General features: G+C 28.9%; 1 protein-coding gene across 1 annotated transcript in view; it reads left to right on the plus strand.

Annotated features, from left to right (window-relative positions):
* The window catches only part of LOC142331788 (uncharacterized), an 86909-nt gene extending 81753 nt beyond the window's left edge, over positions 1–5156 (plus strand). The window contains exon 8 of the mRNA XM_075377902.1: positions 4704–5156. Coding sequence (XP_075234017.1) covers positions 4704–4939 — 236 coding nt within the window. The 3' untranslated portion in view covers positions 4940–5156. The remainder of the gene's footprint in view (positions 1–4703) is intronic.
* Positions 5157–24789: the final 19633 nt, after the last annotated feature.

Genomic DNA, 24789 nt, shown 5'->3' on the forward strand with positions numbered 1-24789 from the left:
TTTCATGAATTTTAAATTTTCAAACTCTTTGCATTCAAATGCAGATAATATTTGGCACTTACCTGGCCTTTTCGTACATTGAAGTTTGTGACTTTAGTATCTCTGACAAAATGTACAGTGTAGTTTCAGCATATTATAGTTTTACAAACCTCAGTTTAATTACGTGTAGGATGTGATTTCCTGACTCATTGTCTTGTGGTTTTTCAAACCCACTCCTTTTGTATGTTTAATGTTGATACTGAAAAACACATTTTTAATATATAGACTGAGACTTGAAAAGTTTTAACATAAGTTTGGAGATATCTCTTCGACTTTGAACTCATAGAGCTCTCACAGTCTTATTTTTCTTCTGCAGGTTAAGCACTTGTTGCATATTCCCAACCCTAGTGATAAATCTTTACATATGATTTTTATTATTAATGTAATTTATCTGACCTGTAACATTGTTTTTATCATACATTACTAAAAAAGTGGATGTTTCTTGTAGCCATCCTTTTTCAGTGTAATTGTTTGAAATGGTGTTTGGTACTTTAGTTTTGATATTTCATATTTTTTTTTAATCTAATTTCAGAAAATCAGATTTTAATTAAAAAAAATAATCAGGTAGATATGAATAATAAGTAAATAGTTATGCCAAAAACATCTTTCAATGTAATGCTAACCTAGATAGGAATAAAATCATAAATTAAATACCTGAACATACTATAAACTGTCAATAGTCATCCTTGTGTGAAACAGGCCTATGTTTGACTGTTCAAAATCGATACGACATGCTATTCAAAGTTGATAATGTTCTCTTGCCATTAAGAGCTAATCTGATTAATATAATTTATTTTGATCAGCGTTGTTTTACTTCTTTAATAATTCTTTTATAATGTAAATAGAAAAAATAATTATATAGTTTAATTATTAATTTATTTATTAGCAGTAGAAGCAGTTATGTTTTTTTGTATTAATGTATTATTTAAATGCATTCAGTGATAGAAACAAATTTTAACTTAGTTATTTGGATTTACTTATTTATTATTATTATTATTGTTTTTTTATATATATATTGGTATTCTTATTTATTATGTATTTTTTGTTTATTTCATTACACTTAGATGATATCTAATACGTAATATATATAATAATGTTGATATTGTTGATAATAAAAGTTAATGATAAAAATGTAGTTGGTTGAGTTTTGTTGTTTCTCGTTTTTTATGTATTAACTGTTTTTGTTTTTTTTAAATTAATTTAGATTAAGATTTATCAGTTTAGATTAGGTTTGTTTATATTATGGTAGTGTTGTTATTATAGGTTATAATGTATATTTTTTATAAGTCACATTGTAGGTTCGTTCGTTTTTTAAAAATATTTTATAATTTCATATTTAATTGTGTATTTTAATTTATTCATATTTTTTAATAAATCAAGGTTGGAAAAATGTTTGTGTTTTTTTTTGTCCTCAATTTTTATGTTTTGTAGTTATCGTAACAATGAGGTATTTGTATGTATAATTTTTATTTATAGACTTGTATTTTATTTATTAATGTGATTGGTGATGTCGATTCGATTTTGAAATTATTTATTTATTTTCTAATCATTTGAAATTACTAAACAGTTAATTTTTCAATATTTGCTAGTGGGTTATTGGATAACAAAAAGTGTACTTAATTCATTATATTGTTAACACTTCAAAATTCTTTGTATGAATATAATAAAAATATTCTTTTACTTTTAAATCTACAAAAAATTAACATAGGTAATAATGTAATCTTATGTACAAAACATTGTCTATGAGAGCACCAATATGGGCATCATTTTAAAATAGTTTCTTTTCCAGTAGTCATTTAATATAATAGTATTTGTTTAATGTACTCGGTGATTCAAAAACTACTTCACAACTTTAAAAGTATATAAAAATTTATTGAGATAATGGACTCGGTTGAGATCTCATTTTATAGAAAAACATAAGTTTCTCATCCACAACATTCTCTTTGCTTCGATATGGCTTCCTTTTGTAATGTGACATACGTCCCACCTGAAGTCAATTTAATGTAGCCAGTCGATAGACTACAGCCAGCAAGTTGGGTGTTATCTCTGCAGCTGCTATGTTAATTTTTTATTTGTCTGGAAATGGTGTGCTTTTAGGGTGGTTTTTATCTTTGAAAACAGAACTAAATATGTGGCTGCAAGTAATGTTACTCTATAAATTCTTCAATAAGGAATATAGAATTAGTTGGAACATTGCCATAATGCAGGATCCATGGATTTTTGCCCGTATTTCAGACCTCTTTTTCTCACTGCCTCTCTCAATTGGTACTATATTTCCAATGAAATCCATTATTGGTGTTATGACCGTGCAGGATGTAATGAGCAATGCTGCTGTTCCAATCAAAAAGACTGTTGATATCAATATCTTCATATTTGAACTACTTTGTCATTTAAAATTTAATACCTAATTTAATTTGAAATTTGATACCTATCATAACCTTGGAATATTTAAATAATTTGATGCCTGTTAGGACAAACTTTGTATGTTAACATCATACACCCATGTGACTCATTATGTAAATGTAGATGTTAAGCTTGCTCTAAATGGTTTTACCTTTTATAAATTCAGATAATCAGATTAGCTTTGGAATATCTTGTTTTATATCATTGACAATTTTGAAATTTTCAGTACGATTTATCATCAATAGTTTCAACGTGTTTAGTACTAAATGAAAAGTAAAATTTTTTAGCTACAGTTTGATTTTTCAGTTTATGGTTATTTACTTCACAGTAATAATGTTGCTGTAAATATTTACATTTAGATTCTTCCACCTTTTTAAATGTCATGTTTATGGTTTCTTTTCTGATGAAAAGAAATGAATGTGTATTGCTGAGTCACTGTTGGTAAGTTGGTTGTCGAGACTGCATTCCTTATAAAATAAATACATTGCCCAGAATTTCTTGAGGAGTAGCAATTTGGAAGAGAATGGTATGATGTAAGGATTAAATCTGGTGGTGAAAACCACATTTCCTGGAAATGTAGCTTAAATTAACCAGTTCCTCTGTATTGCCAAATTTGAACAAGACTGGATACAGTTCACTGCATGTTGTTGATTGCAGATTAATGATCATAGTGGTTGATTATATCTAATATTATTAAAACAAAAGAAAAACTGACCAGAGTTATTAGAAAATATGAATTAGAATGACTGATAGTTTCTTCCTACTGCTTCACTGGTGATATAATTGTGCTTTATGGAACAGAGTAGCATCTTTATCACAACTCTGCTTCACTGAGCCTAAAGATAGCTTGTGAGTTAAATGAGTATGAAATTGATGCTCATTACATGTATATGTTTGAAAACAACAAGTGGGCTTAGTTTACTTGATAAGGAATAAAACACTAAGTTGGATAAATAGCTATCAGGAAACAGATATATCCCCAAATAGGTTAATGTGAGAAGCTTTACTAGATTGCATAGATACCAAGGATGCAGTAACTGTTTGGGTTCCTAAATCCTTTGAACTGATTCAGTGGCCATATTACTAAAATTCACAGAACATATTAGGGAAGAAGGAATCATGAGAAAGGAATTTATCACAAGAAAGGATAATTTTTCCATGTTGACCATGAAATAAGATAAAACAACTTTAAAGGAGTATTTCAAGTCTCTTCTAAAGATTGCAACCATCCTATTCACAGTCCCATGGGAAATCAGAGTATCATTATCCAGGGTAGAAGAAACTTGCTGATTATAACAAAACTTGAATAGACAAGGCTAAATGTATATTGTAGCTAATTGGTTTTCCTCTAGATTTTAAGAACAGGTTCAGATTTCTTTAAGAAAAACCCTCACCCATTCCCAGAAATGTGTAGCATATGAAATTTTCCATTCAAACTCATTCAGAATGGTTATCATATATACTTTGATATTAATGGTATCAGGTGGCATTGAAGGAATTTGTTTTTTGAAGAAAGACGGGTCTACATGCATTTCTACATCGTCTTGCTAATATAATTGAAATTGCTTGCTTGGTCAAATTTGAAACATTTAGAAAAATCCAGATAAATTCAGAAATGCCTAGAAGAAAGTTAGAAAAAGGAAAGTTCAGAAAGTAGTTGATGTTAGCATTGTTTAAACTCTCAATGGGTCTGTTTCAAAGGTGACAATGGGTTTTATTTTAAGAAGTGTTTCAAAGGTACTGTGAATAGCATTTTAAATTAACCTAGTGTTTATATAGAACTCTTCTAGGTAGTATCTTGTTTTAACACATTTCGTTTTTTCAATTTATTAAGGTTCATTGTTACCATAAAATAAATATTTCAGGTGTAGATCATGTGAAGGGCTTTCCTGAAACAATTTCTTTATAATATTTAAAAAAATTATTTTATAATGCTGTTTTTAATTTTTTTTTAATGTTTGTAGGTACATATTAATTTAGTTCAGTTGTTTGTACAAAGATTCATATTAGGAAATTTCGTTTTTTTTTTTTGTTGTGTTATCATTTTTTGCTGTTACTGATGAATTTATGTTTATCATGTCATATTGTGTGTTTTCATCTCATATAGCAGCTATATTAAACAAATATCTTTTATTTTTGCATAATATTATTGTTTTGTTTCAGGCAGTTAATTATTATTTTTTTTAATCTTTTGTTTTTTGTTTTTGGTGGGGCATTCACCATAGTATAATTCGTTGGAATTATTTATTATTTTTTTACAGGTTCTTCTTCTTCCTCTACCACTTCTTCTTCTTCTTCCTCTTCGCATTTGGCTCAGTGCGGGAACTGCCCCCATTGCGGCAAAACATATTCTAATCAGTCAGCTTTGAAATATCATGTACGACTTATGCACTCTGATCTTACAAACAGACAATGTTGTTATTTGTGTCCACGTTCGTTTACACAACGTGAATTATATAAATCGCATATGCTTGAAAAACATAACGTTCGTTGTTAAAAAATTATAATAAACTTTTATATACAATTATATAAAAGTAATATTCATTTTGCGTTTTGTGATTATTTTCATGTGTGATTGTGCGTGCATATACATATGTTTGTCTTCTGTTCATCATCTTCTGTCCCTTTATTGTTAATTTGTTTATCATCATTTTAATTATCATTGTTACTGTCTTCTTTATTTTTTGTGATTTTGTTTTTATTTTATCATGAAAATTTTTAAATTCTGAAAAAGCTTTTTTTTAATAATTCCATAGTAAAGTTTTATCTTTTGTTCCATAGCTACTGATAAATGAAATTATGATAGTTAATTAGATAAGTGAAACATTTGATTAGACAATATTCAATTTTTGTACAACTAAACATTAATTGTTGATAACTCTTTTAATTAAAACTTAAAAATTATAGAAATTAATTGTCAATAGTGTTTCATCGTATCGTTGAAAAATCATTTGTAAAGTTTAACTTAATTCTTTTTATATCTGTAAAGCTAATATCCCACTTAAATAATCAGATTGTGATTTGATTAAGAAAACATTTTGCCTGTCATGTACTACTTATTGAATGGATAATTTTGTGCCATATATATCCTAAATTCAATTTCAATCCAACCTTCCAATATGTAGCTATTGAGAATTAATCACCTGCTTGCTTGACTTAACAGTTAATGGCAATTATTATTTGGGAAAATAATCTATTTTAAAATACTCAAAATTAAATTATACTTTTTTACATTATAAAAAAAAAAAAAATCACCAGCAATAAGATCATAATGTTCAGCTCAATATCCCTGTAAAAACCAGTGATTGTGTTATGATGTGGGTTTAACTGGAATAGATGTGGAATTAAGTTTAAATAGATTTTTTCAATTTATCATAAAAAGGAATAGTTTTGTGTATTTTTCATTATGAATTATCAAAACAAAATATCAGAATTGTCTTTGGTGCAATCAGTTCTTCGTAATACTTAAAAGTTTTATTTTAATATTTTCACAAGCTTATTTTGTCCAAACTGCCACATGGAGGGTTTCTTCCCCTATGCAATCAAGATGGTGCTTTTTTGTACATATTGTGTATTTCTGCCATAGAACAATATTATTTATTTGCTGATCTTTATTTGATTTTTTTTTTTTAATAGATTTACGACTATCGTAAGTTTTTTCATTGAGACCAAAATGCCTTCCAACATGCTGCTAGATTTATCATTTCAGTTTTATTTAACAGTTCAGTAATTCTTTTATACAAGTCAGTTATTTGTTCCATGTTGCAGTGTAAACTATATACATGAGTACAAAGTATTTAAAAAAGAAATTGAGTCTTTTTTTCTTCAGGAGCTACTGGAGTTAAAAGATAGGACTTTAGCACAATGTTATATGCGACCTTGATGCAAATCATTGGGGCTACCTTATATATGTATAACTGTTTGATGATAGAGTTTCTTATTATGCTCCTGCGCCGTATTTAATCAGAAACTCAATACCCTCTGTCTTTTTTCTGTTTAGCCACTGAAACCACCGTAAGGTGTTATTTCAAAGGATGAATGGGGATGATATGTATAAATGTAAATGAAGTGTAGTCTTGTACAATCTTAGGTTGACCATTCCTGAGATGAGATGTGTAGTTAATTGAAACCCAACCACCATAGAAAACCGGTATCCATGATCTAGTATTCAAATCCCTATAAAAGTAACTACTAGTATTTAAACCATAGAACGCTTGACTTTGAAATCAGCAGATTTGCGATGACGAGTTAACCACTAGACTAGCCCGATGAGCTTACTCGATGATACCATAGTTAAAATGAAACATATGATTCAGCAAACGTTTTGATGATGATGCTTATTGGTGTTATCTAAATAAAAGAATGACATTTCAGTTTCAAAAATTGCTAAACCTCAGTGGAAAATAATCTGTGATCTGATAAACATAAATTAAATTACTGACACCATTTTCTTCCTAACATGGAGTGTTTTGATATGAATAAACTACAGAAAAACAATCATTTAATCAATATTATTATCAAAGAAGTTCTTTTTCACCTTCATGAATACTGTCTGTCAAAAAAGATTTGCCTTGTGGAATTATGTAACCAGGAACTTTTTCGTGACAATGTTCCTGGTCATTCCCCATTCAAAGTCTAGAACTGTTTGTCATATGACTGCCCATATTTTCCAAACTCTTTATTGTCCCGATGTGGCTGTTTGTGGTTTCTACTTATTCTCTGACCAAAAATGATCATGATTTGAGGACCAAAAGACATAAAAAATGTGGCAGGTAGCTGAATTACATTCTGAAACAATTGGTACCAGAAATGTTTTAAACAAAGGGGAAAGTGAGGTTAAGGGTTATATTTTGAGAATGAAAAGATCTAGAATCAAATTCATGAGATTTAAATTAATGCTGTAACATATTTTTTTAATAGACCACTTTTATTTTACACACACATATATCTGTAAACTAATAATTACACAGTAGTGATTTATATCAAATTGACGTACTTGCGTTGTAATTTAGTAAATTTTGCATGTCTTGGAGACTAACTCCCTTATGTTATATCTTCAATGCATGAGATAAAATATTGTGATTTTTGTTTTCTCTTGTATTATATAGTCATTTTTAAAATTTTCATTAATGGTGGTTTTCTGCTCATTCAGTGAAAGAAGTGTGGATGTTTTAATTTACTCGGTTATCATTATTATGAATTAGTAAAAATCTTTTTGTGAGTGATTTAAATCTTATTACATAATGTTTAAAAAACTGAATTGTCTAGTTCCTTGGTGATTTATTTCTAATAATTCTTTCTTAATCAGATTGCAATCATACATTTAAGTGGGAATAAGTTTGAGAAAATTTTTTTTTTGCCAATAACATAATGAATTAGGATTTAAATGCAGGTTGCATGGATGGAAATTACCCAAATGTTGTCGTTGAGTTTAATAAGATTGAATTTATTATAAGTTACATGAGTTTATGCATTTATATGAATGCAAGATTAGTTTATTAGTTTTCTCCCTTTTTTAGATTTTTGAAAAAAGTGTTGATTTAATATTGAATAATATTTTCCCCCCTAAATTGTTTGTTAAGGCGATAATTTTCAAAATGTGAATAGATTTTAATGTATTTATAATTTTACATTGTAGATTTTATGGAAGTTAAAACTGTGTTAATCATGTTTATTATAAAATTGATTAAATATTTTTGATGATTATTAGAAAATATAGATGGTCGTAATTTTTACTGTTATTAATAATATAAAACAATTTATAATTTTAAGCAAGTAGTATTTTGTGCACTTTCTTTAATTTTTTTTTCTGTATTTTGATGTAATAAAAACCAAAATAGTGTGTTTTTTTTCTGTTAAATATTTCTCCGAAGTCAAGTCAGAGGCATATCTATACTGAAGTAAGGCGGTTGGTCAGCTTTTCTTTTATGTGTAATTGCAGATAATTATGCTGGTCTCAGTCTTTTGGCATGTCACTTGAAGATTATTTATCCTGATCCAAATATGCCCAAACAGAAGTAATTAACTGCTGACTGACATTCGCCTATTACTTCTGTTAATAGAGATTTACTGCTTTAAATACTGGAATATTGTCAGGAATGTGTATTCAGTATATTTTATTAATGTACCTGTTTTATTGATTTATATTTGATATATTTGGAAAATAGAAAACTCCATTTCACTTTGTAAATGACTTACGTTTTACATTTTATTATCAAAAAGCTGTATAAATATTCTAAACTATCTAGCATTACAATGTTCAATCTAGGAATTCCTTGAAATTAGAATTTCTTTATGAGAAATAAGAATTTCTTTAAGAGAAGTTAATATTTGCTTTTTTTAAATGTTTAAAAAAATATTTTTGAGTGATGTTAATGTTGTGATCTTTGCCTACTACTTTTTAACAGTGGCAGTTTTTTATAATGCAGATGTTATAAGTATTGACCTAATTTCAGTGTGAATTGTGAAAATGCCAATGATACAAGCTACTTTGAATGAACAATTCTCATAATTTATGGGAATTGTTTATTAAACATACATTTTATCTAAGAAATCTCGTCCTTACTCGAAGTGATTTTTATTTCAATGTATCTTAAAGAAATTTATAATATTGTGTAAAAATCAGGGCTTTAAAGGATGCAGTTTACTGTTTCTTTAACCAATTGCAGGCTAATTTTAGATTTTAGGAAAATCGAAGTCAGATAAATATTTTTAAACAAACTAATGTCAGGTAGCTTGACTTTTACTAAATATATAACTTAGCTGTTAGTCGTCAGTATTTCATGTAGTTTATGGATTGGAAGCAGACTTACTGGCTAGTCCCACTCAGCTCCAGAATGAAATTAGCTGCTCGACTTGCTTCTAGATGTTGCCAGCTTGGCATCAGAGAGATGAAGCCGAGACAGCAGCTGATGCAATTCCCATGGTATCCAAGAAAGAACTAATGAAGGATAAGGAAAGAAGAAGATTCAAAGAGAGTAATAAGGAAAGTAAAAAGAATTGGATGATAAAACCACAGCAGGAATGCCTCTGGTTCAGGTAGTTTAAGGCTATTCCTGGCTGTAGCAGTTCACCTTTTTCCTATTTATCTTTGCTATTTGCTTAAATTGCATGTTTTAGCACTTTAATTGCTTTAAGTTCAATAAAAAACATGAAAACATTTATGATTCTTCACCATTATTTTATGTTTACCTAGATTGAGGCAAGTTCTTTAATTCTTTTCTATTTCCATTTAACTTTTGTGTTTCAGTAGAACTATTTTCTTTTTAAATTATTTCTAATTTTTATTCTTTTCTGTATTTGTCTTTCTATGGATCTTTCTGTTTTATTCAGTCCTTCTCTTTTAATTTGTGTTCAAGGCAAGTTGGCTTTCCCATTCTAAATTTTTCTGATTTAGACAGAAAGTCTTAACAGTTTTAGACTTGCTGTCTCTCCTCATTACTTTTTCATTTTTGATCCTCTCTATCAAATTTTTTCTATTGTAAATGGATTTAGCCTTTGTATTTCCCATTTCCTTAGTGACTGTTTTCATATCCATGCAAAAATATAATTGAAATACGATATGTTTGAATTAATTATTTTGAAGTCTGTAATTTTACCTCACTAAAATAACTTTTTCTATGAATTGCTTCTTTAGCCATTGCTTTTTCTGGTTTTTGTTTTTTCTTTCTTTTTAATGTTTCCTATTTACTTTTGCTGTTTTACTTATTCAGTTTTTTTTTTGTTACGTGTTTATTGACTTATTGTCAGTTCGCTAATCTCATTACTTTAGTTTTACTCTTTTGCCTTAAGACTTATTGAAATCACTTAATCTCTCCATCCTTTATTTTTATAGTTATTTTCTGATTTAAGACAATCGTTTAATTAATCTTTTTCCAATCTACTTCTTAATAAACATTTTTTACATATTTATATTATGTATCCAATTTGACATTATAAATTCTATTTATCTTTAACCAATAGTTATTAGAAAATCACACATCGCTTGTGCCCCTTCTCTTACAGAATCCATATTGTTCCGTAGGCATTTTGCTTCATTTCTTTTATTTAATCATCTGTTACGAAATCTCAAAAAAATTTTTGCCTAATGCAAAATTATGTCTATATTCTATGTAAAGTTTGATCAAATTGTATTTGAAGTCGTTCGTTAATTAATTTATCATTATTTACTTGTACTTGTACCAAGCACATATTTCAACTATTACTTTAAAGAACGCAGATTCTAATTTACTTGTTGAAAATTTTATATATTTGGCAAGATTTTACCTGATTGTGTAAATAAAATAAATCACCTAGAGAAATTTTTCAGAAGTTCAAAGTAGCTTCAGAGCACATCTCTATATGTTTTCTCATCTATATTACCATTGTTAATGTTCATTTGATACCAGGGGCATTCATCAACTGCGTCTAAAATTCAAGGTTTTATTTTTTGCCCGTCACCGCATTAATTGGCACTGTGTGCTTCAGTAGGGATTTGTCATGATGATTTATCAAATAAATGAATTGATTTAAAAATTAATAATATCTGTATTGTTATTAATTTTATGAAATTGACAAATTAAATTAAATGCTCTCTGTGTCTCCATCTTTCATTTTATTTTTTTTATTAATTAGTACAAGTGATAAAATTATCAGTTATGTTGCGAAATAATCGCTCATTAACTATTTTGATGCCATATCATATGTCTTTGTCATTTTCGTTTTAAATAAATTAGTGTGTTAATTCTTGTCAAATAAGTGACAAAGACTGAAATTTTTGCTCACTTTATTTATTTTTAATTTTAGTACAATATAATTGTTATATTATTAAATTAATGAATAACATCAATACATTTTTAGCTTTATGTTATTATTTTTTATTGATTTACATGTAATATTAATAATGTTTTTCATTAATAATATTATTTTACCATTTATTAATATTATTTATTTATCAGATATATTTGTTTTTATATTTTTTAGTTTTGATTATTTGTGTTGTACATATTCTTTGTTTTATATTTTTAATATTATTCATATTTACTTAATGTTTTGTTTTATTATGTGTTAATGTATATAAAGTTAAATTTTCAATCTTTGCCATTTATTTTTATATATAATTTTTTTTTGTTTGTTTTGAGTAAATTATTTAATGATTTTTGTTATTTAAAATGTGTTTTTTTCTTATGTTTAAAATTTCTCTTTTACTTTCCCCTCCTGCTATTTGCATTTTAAAAAATTATTTCATTTAGATTTAACCTTTATTTATTACTTCACATTTATATTATTATTTGTAAAATAAGTTTTACCATATTTTTTGTAAATCTTTGATTTCATTTTATTATTATTATTATATCCATTTTAAGTGGAAAGTTATCATATTTGCCAAGTTCAAAACTACTACAACTTCTATATGACAACATAAGCTTTATTTTGATCATTATTTAACTTTTCCTCAAAAATTGTTCATTTAATTTTATTTAAGTGTATTATTACGTAAAATACTATTTTATTTTTGTGCATATTTTTAGCACTTCTATAAAAACAACTAATTTTTAATAAGAAATACTGTAATTTGCACACTTGAAAGTTAATTTTTTTAGAAACGTTTTTGCAGAATTTGTATCAAATAGGAGGGCTGTTCGGAAAGTAACAACTTCAGTTATTTATTTAAAAAAATATTAATACAGATATTTCAGTTATCATTTTTGTATTATGCTACTTAAGATTATAACTTTATTTTTGATATATCCATTCTAATTTAGTCACTTGATATTGAATTTTACAAGCTTCTGAATTCCTTCATTGTAAAAGTTTTCTACCTATGATTTGAACCACCCTTTAACATGAATCAAAAACTGTTGTCATTAAAGTGGTGAGATGCAAATTATATTCATATTGAAGAGATGGTAATACTGGGTCAAATCTGGATCAGAAAGATGCAGAGTATTTGAATAATACTTCTAACTTGAATTTCACAGCAATGTCTTGAGTACAACCAGATCTATGCATACAGGAATTGTCATGCAAGAAAATGTCAGAACTTAGCATGACATTGTTTTAATTTTAAATGGCCCTTATAAATATTTGGAATGGTCTGTAACCTTTTAAATCTTACAGACTGCTTCCAAATTGATTTTGGTGCCACATTAAATCAATAACTAGACCGTTTTTCTGTCCCAAAAAAATTATGATTTTCCTAATAGAAAAGGTTATTGACACGTTTTGGTTTTAATGAATGTATATAGCAGCCCCCTCCCATTAATAGATTAATAATTACATATATGCATATGTAATTGTTTTATCACGTGTAACAATTTTAACCTAAAAAGCATCACCTTCAAGTTGTAATGCTCAAGAAAAGTGTCCATCCCATCTGTTACAAAACAAGTTTAAGAACTTAGTTGAAACAAAACATATGACAGCCTAACATTCCTGTGATTTCTTCATGAACTGGGTGAGAAATCTGAGCAAATTCATCAGGAAGCTCTGAAATGGAGAATTGCCAGTTACTTTGAATCGTCAGTTTCTTTAACCGGTTGATCATTCACGACTTGTCCATAATGAGTTGATTCTCTACATTGGTTTGTCCGTTTCTGTACATTATTTTCGTGGACTTGCCTAACATCATTCTGATTTAGTATATTTTTCTGTATGCTTCCTAAATTTGATGATAGATTTCAGCTGCTTAATAGTTTCTGTTAGTAAGAATATTGTTACTGAGCATGCTTTGTAGCTGCCCGCATTACAGCACAATTTTAAATGGTTGTTGTTAAATGAATAAAGCAACACAGACTGCTTTCTACCTGCTAGATGTGTATTTAATTTTTAATACTATTACACTGCTCAGCACTCACTCCTTGTATGCTATATTTTTAATAAAATTTACTTTCTATGCAACCCTAAATTTCACAATTATATATTTTAATTTCCTTGTATGAAGTCACTGCGATTCATAGAAATTGTTAGTGAGCACAGTTGAACTATATTATTTTTATCTAGCAAATATGGCTGTATCTGTTTTTGGTTGGAAAGAAACTGACTATATTACATTATTCTGGTGTGTCTAGGCTTTATATAATGTTGCTTATAGGATTGTTAATAATCAAATCAGCCTTTATGATGATCAATTAAGTTTCATCATATGTCATTGTTCAGTCATTTTGTTATAACATTTTAGTTTTGCATTATTTGTGATAATTATTTTTAGGATTCTGATTTCAGCGTTTCTTTGGTTTAAAAAAAAATTGTTATTTTTAGAAATTGATTTATTTTGTTTAGAGATTTGTGTCATGGAAGTCAGTTACTCTTTTGTCTGTATTACTACGATGTTTATCAGTTTTCTGTTTAATTGAATGAATGTAGATTTTGTACTTTTGAAAACCATATCTTTAGTCATATTTTAAGTTAAGCTTACTATAAAAAACACTCTTTGCAGTTAAATCTTTAAAAGAATTGTTTATTTTTTATATTGAGTAAAATTATCTCTTTTTCTTAGCTTTGTCATAACTAAATCACATGTTGATGTGTTTTGGATATGTTCCTTTTTTAAAACTTGCTGTACTCTACGGAAAATTTACAATAGAAGAAGAAACAGCGAGTTTTCAAAATGGAGTATACCTGAAATGCATCAAGTTCTGAAATGCATCTTAGTTCTGAAATTCATCTTTAGTTCTAAAATGCAAGTTTTTTTTAAAATGCATCTTAGTAACAACGAAGCTAAGAAAGTTAGATAATTGTACTCAGTATAAAAATTATGACGATCTTATCGGAGGATATGTATAATTTAATGAAAATTTTATTACAAAAAGTATAATAGCATCTGTTGTGAGCAATGTTTGTACTGACACTGTGGAACTGAGTATTGCCTGTATATTGATGAGTTTGGTGTACTGATGTGCATCATTGCAATAAAGAAAACAATGTAAAACCACTTCCCTCCTCATTTTCTGTAGAAAGGTTTATTAAATCTTGGTAATGGCTTTGCCATTTTTGGAAGTGATTTTTAACTCTTTCATGTTATCTACAATCATTCAAATATATACTTATCACATTCTAGAGTATTTGCTATAAGATAAAACAATTTTTTTTTTATAACAAGAATATTAGGATATCCAAAAATATAGGTTTTATTCTCATTTGGAAGGTAAAAGATGTAGACCTAATCTCAGTTCAAATTAAAGTTATTTGTTTTCGGTTCTTAATTATATTTTCTGATTTGGTTAACGTGGAATGTAATAAAACTTGTTCCCTTGGTACAGAAACCATTGGGTTCTGAGTAAATAAAATTTCACCATGCATCCTGCAGACTTTTGAATGATTGTATAATTCTATTTAGGCTAGTCATACATCAGATCAAAACTATCTAAACAAATGTCTGAGTTTTATTCTATAAATGTTGCCACTCCCAAAACTATATTGTTCAATTAAGGTATCCTGAATGTTTTTCAAAAGCACAATAATCATATTTTACAGTATGTATGCTATTTGGTTAGAACTGATCTATTTATTTAATTTAAAAAATTGTAATAGAACTTCACCAGAGTGAATTTAATTATGGCAACTAGAACTTTAAATAGTTATCATTATCTGTTATAATTAGATATTGCTTTGTCAAGGTCGTTAATGTTGTCAATTTTTCATAATAATCAATCAGTAAGTCATTCTTACAGTCGTTCAACATGATACAATAAATCATCTACAATAAGACTGTTCATACCATCATGACTCGAGCGAGTAATAGTACACGACAACGAGAATCAAATACGTAAGTGATATATTAACGACATATATTGTTGAATTTTTTTTAGTTGTTTTGCCTGCCATGGGATTATTTTTTTTTGCTTGGGACTGCAGCAGTTATTTTTATATGTATATTTTTTACCGGTTTGGGGGCCAGTGCCCGTTTTTGTTACCTTCCAATGCTACTACTTACTACTTGTTATTATTACAAACTATTCTTATTGCTCACGATGCCTACAAAAATTATATGTATTTATTTATTTATTATAAATGCTTGTGCCACCTCAGAAATACAAATTGCTAACACATTTGTTGCTTATATTTTATATTAAATAACTGTTAAAATATTTTACTAACAAATATTAATATTTTAAGTATTTTTATCGTGAAATTTGAGCCTAAAGTGGGATTATATTGCTATTATTTAGTATTGTTTATTTATTTATTTTTTATTAACTTTATGTGTTTAGAAAGTGATTTAAAACATAATGAAAGCAGATTGTTCATATATTAATTTTAATTTTATTCATTAGAAAAGGAAGTAAAACATTTGAATTTTTATCCATTTTTTTTTGTTTGAAAAATCATATGGTACTATTTTGCAGTTAATTCTTTAACCATTTTCTGTTCATAAGGTACTGTGTAGTATTATATTTATTTTTACTGTGGTTTTTTTTTTATAAAGAATAGGTTTTACAGTTGGTTATATCAGCAGAAACATTTTGGCCTTCTATTGCCTATTGATTTTTTCCTGTTGTACAACAAAAATATTTAACGTTAGGACTATCTTTGTTGCAATTAATTTAAAAAAAGGTATTAGTAAAAAACTGAAAATGACATAATGGTTTGCTTGTTATCTTACAGTGTGTTAATTGTTAAACAAATAATTTTCTTTACTAATGTAAACTTAGTTCGGTAGTTTAAGGAATTAATTGTGCAATGTTTCATTGTACTCTTACAGAAATGTATAAATTATTGTTACTTAGATCTGAAAAAATTTTAGCTGACAAGGTAGCCTATTATTATAATTATAATGGTTTTTCAGTTATAAATATAAATTTACAGGATGTTACGTGTATATCTTTTGAAGAACAGAGAAAATAGTTATTACTGTTGATGCGTTTAACTTAAACATAATAATTGTAATTATTTTAAAAAAAATAGATCTATTCGATAAAATATGATTTTTAGGTTAAAATGTCTTGTTTTATAAATTTACAGGTTATTATTTGTAGATAACTCTGTTGAAGAGTATTTTATTATGTTGGTGAAAGGTTTATAACAAGCTAATACTTCATACTAATATTATATACTAACTTATTAGTATTAGCTTTTTCATATTTATAATTTGTACAGTAATGGAGCATTTTTATTCTATAGATATTAACTTATTTTTAGGATGATTAATTATTATTATTAGTTCTGTTATTATGAATGAGTTGACATAATTGCATGTTAATTTTTAATTTTTTATTATGTTTTTTTTCATATGAGTTTTATTTAGTTTATGTTAATTTTAATATTCCACTCTCTCTTCTATATATGCTCGCTATATTTCCTTTCAGCTTTTCCCAGGTAATACTTTGTCTTCTATAAGAGGAAATGTCGTCTTTCTAAAGTTTTTCAGATAAACTTATATAAATTTTTAACTAAACTTTATTGATAAAGTTTAATGTTACTATCATCAGTACTTCGGCAGTTATTTTTACCCAAGTGGCTTATTGACTAAGGCAATAATGACAATTTATTTAGCTTTTATTAAAAATTGTCAACGTTCATTTCCAGTGATCAGCTCAATGGATGTATTTTGAAACCGATTGCTTATCTCATGCTAACAATCATTTACTGGCTCTTAGCTGAATTTAAATAAATTATGTGGTAGCGTCTACTCAGAATTTATATGTCAATATTATTTATGTAGATCATCTCTGCTATAGTTTGATAATTGTAATTAGGGGACCAAAATTGTTATAATTTTTTGTCTACAATGATGATCATGTGAGAATGTAGCAAAATATAGTTTTTCTTACCAATAAGATGTAGTCCTCCTGGCATGTTTTTTAAATGTTATGTAAACAAAAATTAAACAAAGACAAAAAATAAATAAGCTTGTTAATTTCATTAATATCATTCAGGTGTGGTGTCTTATTAAAGTGCATATTAAACCGAACAGAGATGTTATTTAATAAAAAGTAACTTAATTTAGAAAAAAAATCATACCTGTACAATTTGTGAATATCTACTAATTAATATGTCGTTCTTTTTTCTTAATCACCACATAACACAATTTGGCATCAGTTCAACAAGTGTACTACACATTTTTTTTTTTTTTTCATCTTGAAACCATACTGATATTATTGCTTTAATGAGGCCAATTTTTATGGTAAAATTCATTTTTGAGAATCGTTTTTTTTACTATTGCCTAAAGATTTTCAATTGGGTTAATTCTGGGGAGTTGCCTGGCCACGAGAGCTCTTTAATGTTTTGTTCTTCGAAAGATTTTTACTTTTTTGGCAGTATGGCATGGCACCACATCTTGTTGGAATACTCCATTGCATTGTGGGAATTTGTTTTGAAGTTGTGTCACAACCCCTTTCCTTCAGAATCTTGATATATCCATCATTTTGCAACAAACCATCTATTGGAATTAATGAACAAAAGCCTTTAAAAATGAAAATTGTTTTTTTTGGAATGTTAACTGATTGTTGGATATGAGCCGCTGATAGATTTTAATCTGATGCTTTTCTAATGTGCGGAACCCTTTGCCTCTGAACATAAATTACTACCCTTTGCAAAACATTTAATTTGTGTTTTGACTCACAAATTTGTGTTTTTTTTTTTTGCTTATTGCTGGTATTAAAAGCTGCTTTTTATCTGGTCGATGAGCTTTCTGTACAGCTGGAAGAAGTTGGCGTCTAACAGTTGTCATATAGAAATTTGTTTCACAAGCTATTAATTCTTGTTTAAGTCTGCAACAGATAATTTTGGATCAAGTTTTCTTTTTCTAAGTCTGCAACAGATAATTTTGGATCAAGTTTGCTTTTTCTCACTAATAATCGATCCCGTGTTGAAGCAGTTATTCTTTTACGACCACATTTGCCATTCCCTTGAGGTAAAAAGAAACAAGTTTCTTTAAATTGTTTTAAAATAATATTCATTCTTCCTAGTCCTACACCATACTCAGAAGCTATTTGTCATTGTATCATACTGGTATCCTCAGAAAAAGAAATAATTTTTGAAAGCTTTCTTGGTGTTTGTCCATTATTATTTATTATTCATTCACGATACAGCGTAGAGATAAGAAAATATAATTTTGTAATAAAAAATCTCACAACACAATTGTAGGATTTTCCCCTCATGCGGCGTTTTTCTGATGCACGGCTTAAGTATTTATCATTTTATTTAAATACAATATTTTTTGTTTATTTAATTCAATGATTCTAACTAAAGCACACGCACATACTGTATTTCATTCGCGTGAGTGTGGCAGTGCTAGCGGCCACTTTAAATAAAGTTTTAAACGTTAAATATTATTTATTTAATTAATTCTACCGCTCACAGATAACGTCACAACATAGTAGACTTCTACAGCAGTAATCTGGCTGCTAAGTGGGGTGTATAACGGGAGGTGGGTGGGTTAAGACTCCACTTTGATGGGGAACAAATTTGTGAAGCCAATGAGATGCTAACAGAAAAAACTGCAATGAAAATCACCCCTTGTATGCCTTTTACATAAGGCATACAAAATTAAAACCATTTTTATGAGCGCAGATGAAATTTAGCAAAAAAGTATTTTTACAAAAATTGTTTATTAATAATATTCACAAAATTATAAAAAAAAACCTTAATTATGCAAAATCTGGAGACGATTTCGATTTCCCGCACCCCCTGACCTTTTGAATTGGAAATTTAGTATTATCAATGCCCCTACTGTAGAAATATTGTAGCCAAGTTTGATGAAAATTGTTCAAGTAGTTCTGGAGAACTAAGGCGATTTACGTGCTAAAATATATATGAGGATTATTTTTTTTCAAGGTCCGATTGGTCACGAAATTAAAACCACAGTGAAAATAAAAAGTTTTTGATTTGTAACAAGTACTTACATAGTTACGCTATTTCTCTACATAGTCATAGACTTAGACATTTGTTGTAGCGTGGTACAAACTTTCCAATTCCCTCGTCATAGAATGGAGCCGCCTGTACTTTCAGCCATGTTTCTACGCTGGTCTGCAGCTTGATGTCTGTGCCAAAATGTTGTCCTCCTAGCCGGCGTTTCATGTGAGCAAAGAGGTGAAAATCGGATGGAGCCAAGTCCAGGCTGTATGGTGGGTGATCAAACACTTCCCAACGAAAACGCTGCAGGAGCTTCTTTGTTACAGCTGCAGTGTGCGGCCGAGCATTGTCATGGAGAAAGACAATGCCTGATGACAATATTCCTCTCCGCTTATTCTGAATTACCCTTCGTAGACGTTGAAGAGTCGTGCAGTATGAGGCTGCAGTGATGGTCGTGCCACGTTCCATGAATTCCACCAAGGGAACTCCATTCCGGTCCCAGAACACAGTAGCCATACATTTTCTGTTGGAGAAGGTTCACTTGAACTTCTTTGGTTTACTGGGAGAATGAGAATGCATCCACTGTTTGGATTGTTCTTTTGTTTCTTCAGTTTCGACCCATGTCTCATCCCCTGTGACAATTTTGTTCAAAACATCTTCTCCTTCATTGTTGTAGCGCTGGAGAAGCGTTAGGGAGGCATCCATTCTCATTGTTTTGTGATGGTCGGACAGCATCTTGGGAACCCATCTCGCACACAGTTTGCGGTACTGAAGTCTCTCACTCACAATGGTGTAGAGAGCTGACCTTGAAATTTCAGGAAACGAATCACTCAATACAAAAATTGTGAACCGACGATTTTCTCGAATCGCCTCATCCACTCGCTCAATGAGATCATCGGTTGACACTCGCTTCCTTCCCTGACCGCCTGTATCATGTTTTAAAGTTCCAGCACCATTGTCGCACTTTGCTGTCACTCATTGAATTTTCACCGTACACATTACTTATTCGTCGATGAATTTCAGCTGCAATACACCCTTCAGCCTGAAGAAATTGAATTACTGCACACACTTCACACTTGGCGGGAGATGCTATTGTTGTAGACATGTTTACGCGCTAGCTGCGTGTTCAGAACTAAACGAAGTGAAGTGGCGTGATTGAAGGCCATACTAGAGATGCTGCGCAACATATATGTGCAAAGGTTCATCCGATTTTTGCGCGGGTTTTTATTTCGCAACCGATCAGACCTTAAAAATTTGGTTCAGTGAAGTAGGTAGCAGAAAACTACCATCATGTTTCCAGTAAGCGTCATACAGTACTTGGTATTTTTGAGAGTGACTTGTGACTCATTTTAGGTCATCTACAAACACTTTGGTTGTGACACTAAACATAAGTACATACCCAAAGTAATACAGTACACATGTCTTTATTTAAATAAAATGTGCATGTACGTTAATACAAGTTCTCTTTATGTGATGTAGGTCCTTTTATTATGGATTTGTCTATTCATCTTTTTCTTATACTTTCTTTTAAATTTTTTCTTATGAATAATTACTTTATTAAATTTCATCTTTTTATTTTTTTTATTTTGCTGCTCTTATCTTTTACCAAGCTTCTTATATGAATTATAAAATTCTGTTAATTTTGATATTTACATTAAATTTAATTTCATTACAAAGTGTTTTGGAGAATTAAAATCAGATTTTCTGTGTTTATTATTTACCTCAAGGGTTTGGGAACAGTGGGATCAAATTGAAACTTACAAATACAGTTTAAGTTCATAAGAGTCATCATTATTGTAGAGCTTTATAAATCTGTAATAAAGTTATAAAAAGCATTTTCCTAATTATATTTTGTAAAGAATCAGTCAGTGGCTTGTTTTAATCCGGTAGACACTTCAACTGAAACTTTGGCTTCTTGTACGAATCCCAGATAGGAAACAGAATGTTCTGATAGTTCTTTAGACACAGAGGATTAGTGACACTGTTAGCTTCAATAAAGAAGCAATTGCAGTATCTGTTATTAGAAAGTATCAGCATGATATCACTTGAAATCAGGAGAGGTGGTTTCAGTTCCTGTGATGCTAGCTAAAGAAAAAGGATTAAAGTATGAAGAGGGAAAGGAATAGAAAGAAAGGCAATAAATGATCAACTCACTGAGGGGCTAGTTCTGACGTTATTCCTTACAAAATAAAATATAATAATGTTATTAAATTTTATTTATTTTTAACGTTAATATTGTACTAATTGGCATTTTAATTAGTACACAGATTCAACAAAAATATAACTGAACAATACTCTGTAAATTTATCATGGGTTTTTAGTTCCAAAATCTTTTATTTGGATTTTTCTTTGCATGTATTACCAAAAATCCATCCTTCCTGCATGTTTTTTTTTGTTTACAAGTAAATCTATTTGTATTATTTAAGTCCTCAACAAATTTTCCTGATATTTGACAACGCTTGAATTAATCAGGATAAAGCAAAGAAATAAACTTAGCTAGTTTCTGGTCAATTACTATTTCTTTACAGATATTTCACATAACTTCACAGAATTCTAAGATGCAAGTTGTTTAATCCAGTGACATGCAATATATACAGTTGTTATGAAATTGAACCATGATCCTTCTGGCAATTACCAACAGAACCAGTTACATTTTTACTCAATTTTACAATGCCCTTCTAAAATATCTACTAATTAGAATTCCACTTCTTATTTTTTCTTAGGTTTAAGACTGTTTTGTGAAACTACTCATTCTTGGGAGAATGCAATAGTCCTTCCTATGCTGTATGTGGTTTCTGTTATCTCAGTTTGCTAATTATATCACATAAGACGTGATGAAACTTCTCAACCGAATGATCACAAATATTTTAACTTTACGTTAACAGACCCTAAAAAATAACTAATTTGTGTGATATTATTTTATCAGTTACTATCTATCATACAAATACTAAATTAAATAAAACAAGGTTGTACATCAAGTAACAGGAGAGGAGTCGAAGAAAAAGACAATTACTGAAGGAACCGCCTGCTACTATTATAATATGTCACAGGAACCAGGGAGGTCCAACTCCTATGGGATTTGTCCAAGAAAAAATAAACATAGGATAAGTAAAGGGGGTGAAAAGTGGAAGAGAACAAACAGCACACAATGAGGTTGCCTCTGATCAGAGTTGGTGGGTTTTGTTTAACCCATATTTATGACTAGTTCTGTAATTCTTAGTCGATCTTAATCTTAGACTCCCTTTCAATTTCCCTTTATTTCGATCATCCTTCCTCCATCGATTTTAAGTTTTCATTATTCTTAGATCATTACCTACATCCCTTTTTTGGCCTATTTAATTTTTTCATATCATTCTATCATGAAAATTCCTACCTTACTACTTGTCGGTATTCTTGGATCTTTTTTTTTTTAATATTTTGGACCATTTCCATTGATCCTAAAGCTTTTCTAGAGGTCTCTTAACAATCGGAATTTTACTATGTGGAGCCTTTTAACAGTGTGACAAGAAAACCAATTACTTGGAGGACCAGGGACTCTTTTGTTGTTGTCGCCACACCTTAGTTCAGAAAATCTAGTTTAGAAGAAATGCCTGAGAGAGAATTTCCTTAAAGTTTGCATGTAAGGCATCCATCAAGACTGAAATGAACAGTTTACTGTCCTCCTTTTTCATCATAGACTTGTGAATAGCTTCGCAGGAATTAATCCTTAGTTAAATCCAGCAGCAATAATTCACTGCACCTTCTGATTTTAGTTTATTTTTTAGAAACTACTGTTCTCTATCAGAAAAAAATATTACCACACTTTATTATATATTTAAAATTGTGTTAATTTAACAATTATGTTTTAAATGTATGCTTTGTACGTATGAATTTATTCAGATAAATTCAGCAGAATCAGATTGATTATCAAATTCATATAACAATTAAATTGTTTTTGTAGTAGCTACATCTTGGATAACTATTTTTATAACTATTCGTATTTACTATTTTATTAAGTAATGCAATTTTATAAATTTATTTCATTATATTTTTTAAAAAAAATATTTTGTTACAGATCGTTTGGGCCGTCGTCCATGTCCATTATGTCCGAAGGTGATATCAAATAAATCAAACCTGTTGAAACATATGCGAATAAGGCATAGTGATGAGTATAATCCAGCTGCATGTATGCTGTGCAATAAATTATTTAAGAATAAATACAGTTTAAGGGCGCATTTTAATATTTATCACAAATCAGTTTTATCAACAAATCAATCTTCATCACCTTCACCTGGTCGTAATTCAAATTGCACAATGTCTAGTTAACATTATATTATCATCACAATCACCATCATGATCATTGTCACAATCATCACAGCAGTTATTTTCATTGGTATTAATCATAGTTGCAGCAACATCTTCACTGCCTTTACAATTATGGTTTTTTATTGTCAATTTGAGTCTATGTAAAAAAAAATGCTCATTAAAATATGCATTTTATTTTTACATTAAGTATTAATGTTATTCTAAATATAATTTTGCTACAAGTAACAGTAAGGAAATAATTTGTAATAATGTTGATAATATAGTTTTATTTATTACTATTCTTTCACATTTAAGTAGTAATATAATTAGCAGAATTGCCATAATTATACATTATATTTTTTGTGGTATGTCATAATATATAATAATTCTATATAAATTCTTTAATTTGTTGTTTTATGAATCTGATGATTATTTGACTGTAATGTTGGTATATGTGCTTGTTTGTGTGATTGTGAGTACTTTATTTGATTGATTGTTTGAAAATGTATTTATGTTCCAGCAGGGGGAGAGATGCCCATTAAGAGGGTAGCTGAAATTGTATCCTAACCACTTCTTACATATCTAGACTCATCATATCTGAAAAAAAACTTTTTCCTTGTAATGATAAAATGCACTGGCTTGTTATAGATAGATAACCAGATATACCTGAATTTCATTGCCATAAAGTATAATTAATAGAAATAATTCAGATAATTAGAATTTCTAGTCAGTACCTGCAGCAGTAGAATCAAAACAACAAATCTTAACGGATTTTAATTATATCCAGTATTACTTTCTAATTTAATGCTCTCCCTAAACATAGACTTCATGAGTTCTACAACAAACAGCAGTTAAACAGTAAGCTTGCAGATAATTCTGTCATAAAACTTGAATTTATAAAGTTATGTCAAAGTTGGAATATTTTTCTACTGTTTTGGTTGTAGACCCTAGTTGCATACATTCGTCCGTAGTTATATTCATATGCAATTATCTCTGCAAATTTTTTATTTGTAAAAAGAAAACACTAGTTGTCTTTTAGAGATGCTGCAGTAATACCAGTAAACTGTTCGTGAAATATCTGAGAAATAGATGGAATAATATATTTAAATCTACCGATGGTAATGTCCTAACTTCATTGCCATGGTTCTGTTATTATTACTTTTCTATACCCCAGGTAACTTCTATATTATCTTTACCTACTTCTTTATCTTCATAAATAAGTTTTAACATTAGAGACTCTTCAGATCCTGTCAAAACACATGAAGCATCGATCCCATAATAGTAAAATCC

Source organism: Lycorma delicatula, chromosome 10 (genome assembly GCF_047948215.1).
Source record: "Lycorma delicatula isolate Av1 chromosome 10, ASM4794821v1, whole genome shotgun sequence".
NCBI lineage: Eukaryota > Metazoa > Arthropoda > Insecta > Hemiptera > Fulgoridae > Lycorma > Lycorma delicatula.